This window comes from Trypanosoma brucei, chromosome 10, assembly GCF_000002445.2.
Source record: "Trypanosoma brucei brucei TREU927 chromosome 10, whole genome shotgun sequence".
Taxonomy (NCBI): Eukaryota; Euglenozoa; class Kinetoplastea; order Trypanosomatida; family Trypanosomatidae; genus Trypanosoma; species Trypanosoma brucei.
In genome coordinates this window covers 3,407,239-3,420,061 of record NC_007283.1, presented here as the reverse complement: position 1 = coordinate 3,420,061, position 12,823 = coordinate 3,407,239, and the positions used below count along the sequence as shown (strand labels likewise).

General features: G+C 51.0%; 3 protein-coding genes across 3 annotated transcripts, besides 1 other annotated feature; all 3 read left to right on the top strand.

Moving 5' to 3' along the window:
* Positions 1 to 65: 65 nt before the first annotated feature.
* Positions 66 to 3,587, top strand: Tb10.61.2430 (hypothetical protein, conserved; the record flags this gene model as incomplete). Its single annotated transcript, XM_822821.1, has 1 exon — positions 66 to 3,587. The coding sequence occupies one exon, from the start codon at positions 66 to 68 to the stop codon at positions 3,585 to 3,587; it is 3,522 nt and encodes a 1,173-aa protein (XP_827914.1).
* Positions 3,588 to 3,932: 345 nt separating this feature from the next.
* Positions 3,933 to 3,982: a microsatellite.
* A 337-nt stretch (positions 3,983 to 4,319) lies between these two features.
* Tb10.61.2440 (hypothetical protein, conserved) lies at positions 4,320 to 7,442 on the top strand (the record flags this gene model as incomplete). The annotated part of the gene is made up of 1 exon (XM_822820.1): positions 4,320 to 7,442. The coding sequence occupies one exon, from the start codon at positions 4,320 to 4,322 to the stop codon at positions 7,440 to 7,442; it is 3,123 nt and encodes a 1,040-aa protein (XP_827913.1).
* A 1,107-nt stretch (positions 7,443 to 8,549) lies between these two features.
* On the top strand, positions 8,550 to 11,951 carry Tb10.61.2450 (hypothetical protein, conserved; the record flags this gene model as incomplete). Its single annotated transcript, XM_822819.1, has 1 exon — positions 8,550 to 11,951. The coding sequence occupies one exon, from the start codon at positions 8,550 to 8,552 to the stop codon at positions 11,949 to 11,951; it is 3,402 nt and encodes a 1,133-aa protein (XP_827912.1).
* Between the last annotated feature and the right edge of the window lie 872 nt (positions 11,952 to 12,823).

Here is a 12,823-nt window from a genome sequence, read left to right as displayed (position 1 = left end):
TAGAGCATATATTGATTATTGTTCCCCTCGATAGAGGTGGATTGCGGAGTGCAGTGTCACAAACAATGAGTGCTCACACACCGGACGTGAGACCGCGCTCTGGCACCGGCCGCGGCCAGCGGTCTGCACCGTCAAGTGGGCGGCTTAGTGCCTTATCAGGAACACGAGGAACGTCTACCGATGACGTCCCATTAATGCCTGTTATGCCAGCATTCTTTCCTGATCCCATAGCATTGGACGCGGAGGACGTACACCTCAAAGTTTACTGTGAAGAACTCCTTACAAAGGAGTACGACACGGCGGTAGAGATGCTTTATCCCCGTGCACAACTCATGCAGGAACGTCTGGCGAAAAGGTCAGAGAAGAGCGTTGATGGAACCACAAGTAGCATTCCCCGCGGGACAAATGTTGAGCCTTCGCCCGAGACGGTGTGCAACACGGTGCAGGAGTCAGAGAGGGCAACTTCAGCTGACGTTTTTCGAGTCGGTAGTGCTCCTCAGCCTGACACGACCCGAACTGTGGCGAGCGCCAAGCGTAGACGTCTGCGATCAATTGACACTGATGATAGGAAAGGAGGTGCACCTTCCCCGGAGGGTGTCATTTTTTTCAAGAGTTCCGAGGCAGTAGATGAAAGGGGAGCAGCAGATCAAGGACTACACGGTACCGGGGCATGTGAGTTGTCCCTCACTCACGCGTCACATGCAGAAGGTGGAGCCACCTCTGTTGGTAGGAATTTGCGTGCTGGATGGGAATTGGCTGATTCTCAAGAAGGGAGGCCGCCGGTTTCGCTCCTCACTGTACCCAAAGTAGAGTTTTCCGCCTCGCATTCGGTGGAGGTCATTGAAAACGCAGAAAAGATTGGACTGGCAAATGCAACTCGTGGGGCACGCGTTGCAGCAGTGAAGATCACTAAGTTGCAGCAGCAAAACGACTTTAAATTAATTGTGCCTGTGAAATTTCTCCCGTCTCCCACAACAACAGTTGCCACACCAGCAACTTCCACACCCGCGACTACGTCGCCGCGGACGGCGAGGATGAGAGCCCCATCTGTGCAGAGCTTGCTTTCGAAAAGTGTCGGCTCTCATCAGAATTGTTCAGAAGCGCAGGCCTCGGAAACAAGTCAACCGTGCCCCGTGGTTAGCATGGCCGATGTGCTTGTCTTGGAGGCTACGGAACGTCTCGCGGCTGAAATGCACTGCGAAGCTATATGCTGTGATATTATTAATGCAGCCGCCGAGATGTATGTTTCTCGCTTCTTTGATACGATAGCTAATGCCTACACTGCCCTTTCCACATGGGATGAGTTACATACCACACTGGCGCAATCTTTCATTCCCGAGCGCCCGCACGAACCTATAAAGCTGGAGACCGAGATATGTGAGAGTCTTGCCATCCGTCGTGATAATGCCCGAGAAGGAAAAGGGTCGAAACCGGAGTGCCAGCAATCTTGCCAGGGAGTTGTTGATGTTGCAAACGATTTTCTCGTCGAGGCCAATGAATGCTCCACGTACCTCGGTATGCTTCCCATCTGGGCTCGCTGTCCATCACTGCTCGATAGTAACGCAATTCTTTCGTTCCACCAAAGTACAGGAGAAATAGCGAGCTCGCACAATGCACAATTTGATTTTGGCATCGATAGCAAGGCGCAGCGCAACAGCAGTCACGTGGCCAATTCGACATTTGCTCGATTCCTTTCTTCCTTGGATAGAAATGTGAGTGAGGTGCTTATGAGTGAAAGCACCATCGGGGATTCGCTGGCTACAGCACAGCACACTGCAGAAGTGAAGCCACATTGTTCATCCGTGTTGGCTCTAGATGAAGGGGACGGTGGAAGTCCCGGAACGCCTCCCCGTATGGTCCCAATCGACGACTATGCTCGTTATGTTGTACCACCATTATCCACACCACGGGTTGATCAACAAGAGACTGATAAGGGAAAACTTCTTTCTGAAAGGCAACATAACCGAAAGAAGGGACGCAGCCTCTCAGCTTCTGGGGACCCCTATGGGCTTCTGGCCAGCAAAGGTAGCGCCGTACATACTGCCGATGGGTCGAGGCGGGGTCGATCTGTTATCAACCCCGCCGCAATCGATAGCCCGGTATTCCATCGGAGCGAGGGCCGACAGCTTACGCCGACAGTGGAGAAACTCAGCAGAGGTAAACTTACCTCGAAGGGCTGCTCCGGAAGTGTGCTGTCCTCGCTTCGTGATGATGCAATGACGCAGGCAAACTATGACGAAGATGACTGGGGAAGGGCAATGAGACAAATAACTCATGGTGGCCTAAACACGGGCTTCACGAGCACCAGCGGCAACCAACCATACCATATGGCGGAGACGCTTCTTTATATAGAAGATGGAGATGTTTCCACCGTAGCAGTCGGAGCCAGGCCGGGGAGAAGATGCGGCAAAGACAATGAGGGGACAACTGGGCGGAACGGCAAGCCTGCTTCCAGACCTAAGACGAGTGAGGCCCCTCCTCCACCCGAAAATATTTTTGTTGGGGGGCGTAACGAAAAATTGAGGGTTGGGATCACGGAAGAGGGACGAGTGTCCTTTCAGGTCTCGCATGATGAGGATGAGAGTGGTGACGCGGAGCAAAAGGATCTACAAACCCAATCGCAGTCGTCAAAGACTGAGATCAGTGTTCGGGGGAGGAGGAGTTTGATCTTTCTTTCACGAAAGCAAAGACGGGACTTGGAAGAACGCCAACGTCGCAGAAAGGAGGCTGCCGAAAGGGCTGCTTATGAGAGCATGTTTTACACTACCCCGAAACCATCCACTCCTGATTCAGTTTTGGAAGAGAGTGGTCAACAGAGCCCCCATCATGAGGAAGGGAAGCAAACAAAGGTTGTGGCCGAGGTGGTTCCGGAACCTGGTGTTGTAGTTGAAAAATGGATAAATCCACAAGAAAACGCAAAGGGGAAGGCACCATCTGGCAGCAAGGGGCAGTGGCGAAATGAGGTCGCTCCAGTTGTAAGTGGGTATAAACGCCCTAATCTCTTAGCAGATGGTGGTGACTGGGTCACGCCCGAAGGGAGATATCACTGGAATAACTTTGCAGGAGTGGGTGCAGAAAAGGGCAGAGAGGGGCGCGTAACATCTGCGATGATGCAAGGCGCAGGCCCTAAGCACGGGGGCGCAACGAGGGAGGGCGTCGCGCGACCTTCTTCTGGACAGCAACACGCAAATGTTAGCGGGGTCGCGTTTAGTGAGGACGGAAGGAAAAGTCAAGCCTATCTTCCGAAGAACCAAAAGGGCCCAGGGCAGCATGCGGTTGCGCGTTCCTTCAAATGGGAGCCACCGACCGTAATATTCTCCAATCAAGAGGAAGAGAAAAAGAAGGCTGAAGGTGAGCATGCGGGAGACGGTAGGGATCCCTTCAGGCTACTTGGTCTTAAGAGGATAGCCATGGGTGACGGGAGGGCGGGAAAAGGTTTACCGCGGCGTCCCGTCCTTCCTCGGCTTCCGAGTATACCCGAAGTGGAAGATTTCTCTCCTCGCAGGCGCCTTCATCGGAAGCCCACGTCCAAATCTTTTGGGAGCCAGGAAATACGTGCCCTCGCCTCACTCGTTAAGTCCAAATAGGTGAGTTTACGAAATTGGGTGAAATTATATGGCGTTGGAAGCCCTTTTTGCCAATACGCGTTGGGGGACCGTACTCACTTCTCTCCACCCTTTTGTGAGCTATGGAATACGATACCTCTTCGTCAACCTGCTGTTGATGGTTGGAAGTGAAGGTGCCGGCACCAGAACTACGACTAGCTGGGACGATTGTAGTGGTGGAGTTAGAGTTTAGATTTCAAAATATACGGTCGTGTTTTCCACTCTGTTTCTAGTTTCGTTTCGTTTAGAAGCAGAGGTGTACTGATATTGGTTTTTGTATGATCTTCTTGGTGAAGGTAACCTTATTGTGTGCGGAGTATCGGCGGAATGTAGATAATTACATATATATATATATATACGTATGTATGTGTGTGTGTGCAAGTTTGAAACGAAGACAGGGGAAAGGAGGAAAAAGAAAGTCATTGATTGCACGAGCACCATATGTGTTGTGTAAATGTAGGTAGTCTCTCATCATTGAGTTCTCAACAACAATGAGGAAGTGAATATTTTTTGAACACCTTTCTTACTCTATTTTCTTTTCCTTTCGACCAAACTCTGTATGTAATGGCTCCTTTTCCCTCCTTTCCACTATTACCCAACGCATTGGCGGTGCCCCTTTCGCTCGCCGTCTAGCAAGTGCAACGAAGAGACCTGTTTGGTGGTAGAGCTTCTTTCATTTAAGTGTGTGCGAGAAATTTGAGCTATTCTGTACCGATGGTCTTACGCCGTGATGGCAACGGTGGGGGCAAGATAAGTAAGAAGCCGGCTGCTAGGGCCACTGGTAAAATGAAGCTGGGGCGGAAACCTCGCAGGGAAAGGGACGGAGACGGTGTGCAGAGATCAGGCGTACTAAATTTAAACAATCCGTTAATACCTCCAGAATTTGATGAGGATATCGATGACGACTTAGCCTTCAATAGCGACGATGAAGAAATGTATGGGCACTTCTTCACCAAGAAGAGGACCAGTGAGGCCCTGGCTCCCCCAAAAGCGAGGTCGAAGCAAAACGGCAAGAAGCCAAGTGGCAAACGATGTGAAGGAGAGGACGATATGGACGGTGAAGATAATGCGCTGCTGCTCCAGCAGCTTCGTGCCCTCGGCGAGATTGACGGCCCCGAAGACTTGGATTTCCACGAAAAGGACGATGATGATGATGATGATTGCATAGACATTGCCGACATGCTCGATGCCGCCCAGGGTGCTGAGGACAGCAACCGAGGTGAAACAGCTGCAACTCGAAGAAAAAAGAAAAAGAAGAGAGTCGACGAGGACGGAATTACCAAGAAACGCCGCCGCTCGGGGGTAACAGAGGAGGACGAGTCGATTTATGGACCTGCCTCTGGTGTGACAGATAGCAAGTTCGGTAGCGCTATGCAGGAAATGATTGCTGCAGCTCCCAAAACGGCGGCGCAATCAAGGTTGCAGCGGAGCTTGGCTAACAAGAATAACCTTATAAGCGTTGACGTGGACGATTATACAAAAGAGAGAGCAATGCGCGAAAAAGTTCGGGAGGTGGTGTCACAAGACCTGGAGAAATATAAGAGTTTTTTGCGAAGCTACCATGAGTCGAAGCACATACAACTACCTATGCGAATGCCAGAAAGCAATCCAGTGCCGTCGACACTAGGTGCAATTGTTGCAGCGGCTGAAGCAAATCTTGTCGTGGACAAACATGAGGGAGCGACCACTTCTGCAACGTCAATTGCTACAGATGGTATGACCGGAAATGCGACGCGCACGTCCGCATTTCGGTTAGCGGGAAAGGTCAACTCATTGCTGACGAAGGCGGGAATTTCAAAAGCCCAACTAGTGTCTGAGCAAAGGGGCGATGGCATCGTACCGTTTGACACTAACGATAATGATGACGGTGTTGAAGACACAGGCGACTTGTGCCGACGCAGAGGCCGGGAGAGCGACGCCCCGACAACGAGTTATATGGCAAAGTTGAAAGCGATGCTGTCGTATGAGAACGCACGCCGCCGCCGCGTCAATCGCATTAAAAGCAAAACTTACCGTCGTATATTACGACACGAAAAGGAGCGCGAGAGGGAGCGGCGGGAAAAGGCTTTTGAGCTGCTCCATCCAGAAAAGGCACGCGCCAAACTTGCCGAGAGGCTGATGAAGGCTCGAGTGGAGGAGCGGATAACTCAGAAGCACAAAAACACAAGCAAGTGGGTGCGGCACGCGAAACGTTTTGCCCAGTTCGACGAGGCCACAAAGGATGCGATAAACGAACAACACATGTTACACGACCGACTTATGCGCAAAATGGAGGAGGATGCCGATGCCGATGCCTTTCTTAATGCCGCAAATGAGGATGGCGGTGGGAGCGAGGCTTCAAGTGAGGAAGAACGTGTGGTTGACCGTATCATTGCTGATGCCACTGAAAAACTTTCAGGCCAAGAAGGGGCCCACGGCACCGATAGCAGTAAAAAGAAGTTGACCTCTCTTCTTTGGCGCGGTGTTGATGATGATGTGGAGGAGAGTCAGGTAGTTGCAGCGGCCAACATGACACCAACTGAAAAGGCACGTGCTGAGCTACGTGGGATGAAGTTTATGCAACAAGCAAAGGAGCGCGAGGAGAAACGCTACGAGGAGGTATTGGATCAAATTCAGGAGGATATTCGCCGGAAAGCATGTGGTGAAGCCGTCGACAGTGACGACGAGCCGTCCGATTTCCCTGAGGACGTTGAGGATTTGGACGCGGCTGAACCCAGGCGTGTCGGAGCGCCCCGTAGTCTCCCCGCGAAGTCCAACGCTAGCCTCGGTCGTTTAACTTTCCAGAAAGAGGGTAAAGAGGATGGTGGCAAAACAACTGTTAAGGTGATGGAAAACATCCAACTTAAGCGCAGGCGCGGTATTGATGCCAGAGAGGGGCAACAAAAAGAAACCTCCCAGAACAACGTCGGTGAGTCGTCTGAAGGAGGGGATGAAGAGGGGCCGATGAGAGAGAGCGGAAGTGATGATGAGGCTGTGATTGAGAATACTAGGCCTGCTCCTATTGTGAAGGGAAAGGTGGACAGGACCAAGCCAAAAGGTGAATTTGCCGGATTGCGGAAGGCCAAAACTGTTCCACCTCCCGCGTTAAGCATAGATACCCCCACACCTTCCACGGCGGGAAAGAGATCGATCAGCACGCGCACAACTATCCTCCCTAAAGTGACTAAGCGACCTCGAGATCAGTCCTCTTCATTTGGCGAAAGCGAGAGAAAGGGGACAACTGCGTCAAACCCCACCAACAAAATGGGCGTCGCTCAGCAAGAAAATTCGCGGGAGGAAGGAGACGATGAGGAAGCCCTTCTGAAGCAGCAGGAGTATCTTATCGCTCGTGCATTCGCGCAGGATGATGTCGATGCCGACTTTCTTGCTGAGAAGACTGCACAAGTAACCAACATCATGAAGCCTGTGGACAAGAACGCCACTCTTCCCGGGTGGGGGGAGTGGGGAGGGAGTGACCCCCGCCTGAATATTAAGCATCAGGCGAAGTTACATGAAATGGAGCTACAGCGAGAAATCCAGAAGACAACGTTGCTAAAAAGCCGTGCCGATGCCGCGCTTGATCATGTTATCATCAATCATGACGGTGTAGAGCTTGTGCCAGATCGGATGTTGTTGCACATGATTCCGCGCCCTTTTAGTAACCCAACTGAGTTTGCACGTTCAATGCGGCACCCGTACGGTCCTGAGTGGAATTCTGCCATTTCTTTCAAGGAAGCAAACCAGCCACGTGTGGAAGTACGGCAAGGTCACGTGGTGGCGCCGCTTGATCTCTCGCTACGTGGGAAGAAGGTTGCAAAGACCAAGAGACGTAAAGGTGAGATAACAACACGCGTGTAGGTGCTCACACTCAGCATTTTTTGTCTTCTGCGTGACCTGAATACGGTATATGAGTGTCCATGTGCAATCGTAGGTGCACTGTTTGACACCTTCGGGCTATGCGCAAATCCAGTTCTGATGTCGTGGATCCCTTCCGCAGGGAAACTTTTCCTGGCTCCTTGGTGTTCTACTTCATGTGTAACTAAACTATTATAACGCCATTAACAGGAGTGGCTAACCACTTCCTTCTCATGAAAGTATAAAAATTTTACGTTTAAGAAGGCAGTGTGGGCGATCACTCCCTGCTACCGCTACTGCTCTACAGTGTGTGTTTTACTGGTGTCGCTCACGACTTCACAGACCTTGAGCGAGGATACCGTCTGAACATCATCGTGAACGATATCACTTTCTCTTTTTTTCCTCCAATTTCTCCTTCTTGACGTTTCGCAGCGTGGCAAAGTTTACGTCAATTCTCTGTTTAGCTATTGACAGGTGGTACGGATCAAAGAAGCCTCGGTCGCTGGTATGATTAGCGGATGTTCGTAAGTGTGTCGACTGTCGTGTTGAATTAACCGATGCTGTTTATTTGAAATGTTAGTGTGCGAGAGCAACTGAGGAGGGCTTTCTTTCTATAAATGTTATTGTCATCACCTTCACAGCGAGAGCGATACTGCAATGTATACTAGGTCGATTGAAGTGAGCTAATGGTATGGAGCAAAAAGGTAGGAATGTGTTGAGAATGTACGATCATGTTGTCGAATTTTTTTACTGTATATATATGAAGTGAGAGGAAGGAAGCCGTAACGAAACTACAATTGCTGTTAACAGCATCATAAAAAAAACATGTCTCGCACGTGGTACGTATTCACAATTTTTTGCACCTTTTTTTTTATTTTGCGAGAACCCATACTCCCATTGCTCTATTGAATCTACATATTTTTTTGTAGGGTTACCTTTAGTTTAGGGTGTAGACCTTAGAAGAAAAATTGAAGCACCGGTAAGGAGCAATAATTTGTCCCCGGTGTCGAGCGCGCTATCAATATCATTGGTCGTTTCTTCTTATCATACCGCAGAGTGTGAGTGCATACTTTTTGCCCCCCCCCCTATTTGCCGTAGCTGTGTTCACTCATGTGCTCGCTTTCTCCGAACATGCTGAACGGTCGCATTGCGGCACTGGTTCTTGTACTCTCAGAGGGCGACGAGGCTGGCCAGTGCCCGCTTTCGAAATTCGTCCGTAGTATTCGTGAGTCATCAAAGGCACAGCAGCAGCGCTCTTCAAATGGTGGCCTCGCCCATGGCGACTTGTCATCGCGTGCTGCTTCGGCCATGTCTCATTTAAGTGATATAGTGGCTGAACGGTCGTTGGCTCTTACGAACGAGGAAGAAGCAATACTGCGAGACATGGAGGCGGTGCGTCTCACATACGATAAGCTTCGAGCGGAGGTGGCGCGTGTCGAGGCGCAGCTGCAGTCACTGGAGCGTCGCGCCCAGGAGGTGGCACAACAAAAGGCGTTCTGCAAGACTGCTATGAACATGTTGGTGATGGGTGAGTTGCCTGAATTCTTCGAGCGCGAGGTCGATGTGGTTGGCCGCTCCCCGCGCGAGAACGTCGGCGCAACCACGGAAGTTGCTGCCGCTGCCACCATTGATGGGCCTAACGAGGTTCCAACCAGCTCCAACTCACCAAGGCGTTCCGCTCGCTCCGTTGTGTCAGGTAAGTTTCAGCAACGAATGCCAGCGGAAAATGGCGGTGACGCGAGCTCGCCTGATACTACAGGAGAAAAGAGAGGCGAAAAGGTAGCCCCCGATGAAAGCAGCGAGGAGTCGTCAAGCAGCGAAGGCGACATTCAAGCGCGCCGGTCTCCACCGGACAAAGGGAACTCGTCGTTTCGAGGCAGTAGTGGAAGTGGCAACAATAACTGTCCGAGTGGGAATGCACTCCTCTCTATGTTACGTTTACCCGATGTGAAGGAGACAACTCTTCTACATGCGATTGAGAGTTATGACGAACAAAATTTCCGCAGGTCTTCATGGACGTTAACACAACAAAAGGAGGTATCGACAGTTCTCGTTGGTTTGCTAAAGCACATTTTGCATCCGCGCCCGCCGATACAACTGGCTGAGCTGCGGATACTTGGGCATGTTGTAAGAGCCGCGTTTGGGAATCAAAGCACGGTTGATTCACCCTCAGTTCCCATGTCGCGCTCACCCACATTGATACCTGAGGCAGTGGCCGTGTCACTTCTTCACACAATGCTAAAGGATGGTGCGGTTGTGACCACGTTTATTCGCCTTCTTCAGAGCGTCAACGATGATGTGAAGTGCGAGGTTCTGGAGTGTCTTTCACCTCTCATTATCAACAGCAACAATAACAATAATAATAGTAACGCCAACAGCGGCAGCAGGAGCCTTTCCTCCAAAGTGCTAGACCCCGCAGGTGAGGGAAGGAGGCAACTTCCGGATGGGAGGAAGGAATTCATTGCCGCAGGTGGTCTGCAGCCGTTGGTAAACATTGTAGCATCCTGCACTTCGGAAGCAGTGCTTGAGAGATCACTTGTGCTTCTATGGAGCCTTTTAGCACGCAATGACGATGAAGACAAGGTGCGTGACGAGGTGCGGCGTCTCGGCGGTCTCCGGGCGGTGCTCGATCTCCTCTATACGGATTCTATACCAATATTGGAGAATGTTGCCATGACTATTGGATATATCACTCGAGAAGAGGCTTCTAAGGTGGCCATCCGCGAGGCAGGCGGATTAGAGAAGTTGACTGCGACACTACGTCATCCCTATGAGTCCATTCAGACGAAGGTAGCGGGGGCCGTGTGGAACTGCGCCAGCAACGCTGAGAACCGGACTTATCTTCGTTACATTGGCTGCATTCCCGCATTGATAGAACTTTTAAGCTCCCCGCAACAATTTGTGCAAGAGAACGCCGCTGGAGCACTGTGGAATCTTAGCGTCGATTCCGAAAACAAAACACAGATTCTTGAATATGGTGGTATCACAGAGCTTGCCCATCTTATAGCAAAAAGCACGAGTGTGAGTGTTGTGGAGAACGCCTCCGGCACGTTGTGGAACTGCAGTGCCGCAGTGGAGACGCGACCCGCCATCCGCAAGGCGGGTGCAATCCCTGTGCTTTTATCTGTTCTAGACAGGAAATCACAGACTACCAACCCGCGCAGGTCGAGAAACGAAGCTCCAACTACTTCAGGGTCAAAGGATGACCTCGGGGGAAACCTTCCCATCAGTGACAAAATACTTGATAATGTGGCTGGTACACTGCGTAACTGTGCCATCAACGACCAAAATAAGCCAGTTATTCGTGAGGCTGGTGGAGTAGAACTGTTGTTGAAGAAGCTTGAACAAGGCATTGTGCAACAGCCGTCGAGCATAATTATGCCAACGCTTGACAAAATAGCGTCAACCCTATGGATTCTCACCATATCCCCTGAAATAAAGCATAGCGTGCGACTGAGTGGGGGAATACCTCTGCTAACAAAGATCTTGGAAATATCATCAACCACGGCTGCAAAAGAGAAGAATGCGAAGGTGGTGGTGCCGGTGATGTTGAGTGTGAAGGAGAAGATAGTTGGTATTCTTCGCAACTGCTCGACTGTGCAGGAAAATAGGCAGACGATGGTTTCGGCTGGAGTTGTGCGCGCACTTGTATACGTTGTGGACGACTGCTACCAGTACCCTGAAAGTTGTCAAAACACCAGGCGTTCTTCGTCGAACACTTCACAAAGCCAGCAGCAGCAACAACCATCGCTTCAGCTCAAAGAGACGGTGGCTTCGGCTCTGTGGTATCTTTCGCGGGACGACAAGGTGGTGCCCCGAGAGGAACGGGGTCTAGAGCTCCTTTGCCGGTTCCTGCTAGAGCCCGACCAGCCTTCTGTAGTGTTGGAACAGGCTGCTGGAGCACTATCGTCATTAACCGTAAACAGCCGAGAAAACCGAGCAAAACTGCGTGAATTTGGCGGGTTGCATGCCCTTCTTCAACTTATTGCGGAGAAGGCGCCGCTTGCCTTCCCACCCCAGTCGGCGGGTGCGAGTGGCGCTGCATCAGCGGCTAACACTGCAACTGCGACAGCATCAACTATCACGGTAAACCGCGCGACAACTTCTTCAAGCACTTTTGGTACGGGTACCGTCAAGAAAGAGAACACGGTGTCACATGCCTATGCTGTACTGAATGGCCTTCTGGCAGTTCGCAATAGCACATCGTCGAATGACGAGAATCTTTGCTGTGTCGCCGAGTGGAAGGACCCGAATGCGAAGGGAAATACCGCGGCAGCCTCATCCTTCACAAACTCGCTGCTGTACATTATTCAGCACGGTTCCGAGGACTGTGCTCGCGAGGCGGTGCTTTGTGTTAAAAACTTGTGTGGACATGCCACAGCGTTAGATTCCCTGATTGCTCAGGATGCGGTGGAAGTCCTTGGGGGCCTTGCGGAGCGGGGTTCTACTGACTCCGTTCGAAGAGCAGCAGCAATGACGCTGCATTCGCTTGCCCGTGCACGAAAGCGTTAGCGTTGCGCGGAGGGACGTGAAGTGGCTATGGAACGAAACAAGGGAGATGTGTTAGGAGGTAAAGGGGTGGTGGATAGAAATATTTTCAACTTTCGTTGCGCGGGCATTACTTCTGGTCCTGCCCTGTTTCTGCCAGTGATATGTGATTAACTCGGTGGCGACACGCATACATTTACCCGCACCTCATTTCGTTCCATGCTACAAAATGTTCGGGCACTTCCGCATTCTGGTGAGGATGTGTTTGCTTTCTCATATATTTGCTCGCATGTCTTCCTTGCCTTCGCTTTTCCTTCCTTTTTTTGTCAGTTCCCCCTAACCCCTCTCTTACACTACTGGATTCACGCACCAGAGCACTTTTTTGTTGTTTTTTTTCTCATTCTATTTTTCTTCGCTGCCCCTTAGGGGTAGTGGAGGAGGATTGGGGAGCGGTCACCGCCCTGAGTCTCCTCGCGTGGTGTTAGTGTGCGTTCGTCGCCGATGGCGGCTGTCTCTTTTTTTTTTGTTGTTGTTGTGTTTTCGCAAGCAAATGTTTATTGTGAGGTCAGGTGAAGGGGGGAAGGGAAGGATCACCTTGCAAAAGAAGAGCAGGGAGCACATGTAGTAGATTATACTCCTTCCTCACTGTTGTCAGACTGGTATGTGCCCATGCGCTAGCGTGGTGTATAGAGGGGAAACATCAGTACAAGATCACCATCACAAATTATGAATCCAGAAAGAGCACAGCCTGTACCCATCCGTAGGGGGGGGGGGAAGACTGTGTATTAAAATTTTCAGCGCACGCTGTGCCTCTACGTCCCTTGCTCCCTACATAGAAATTGTTTAATGAATGAATTGTACTCGTGTTTACCACCTAGTGGGCCGTATCAGAACCC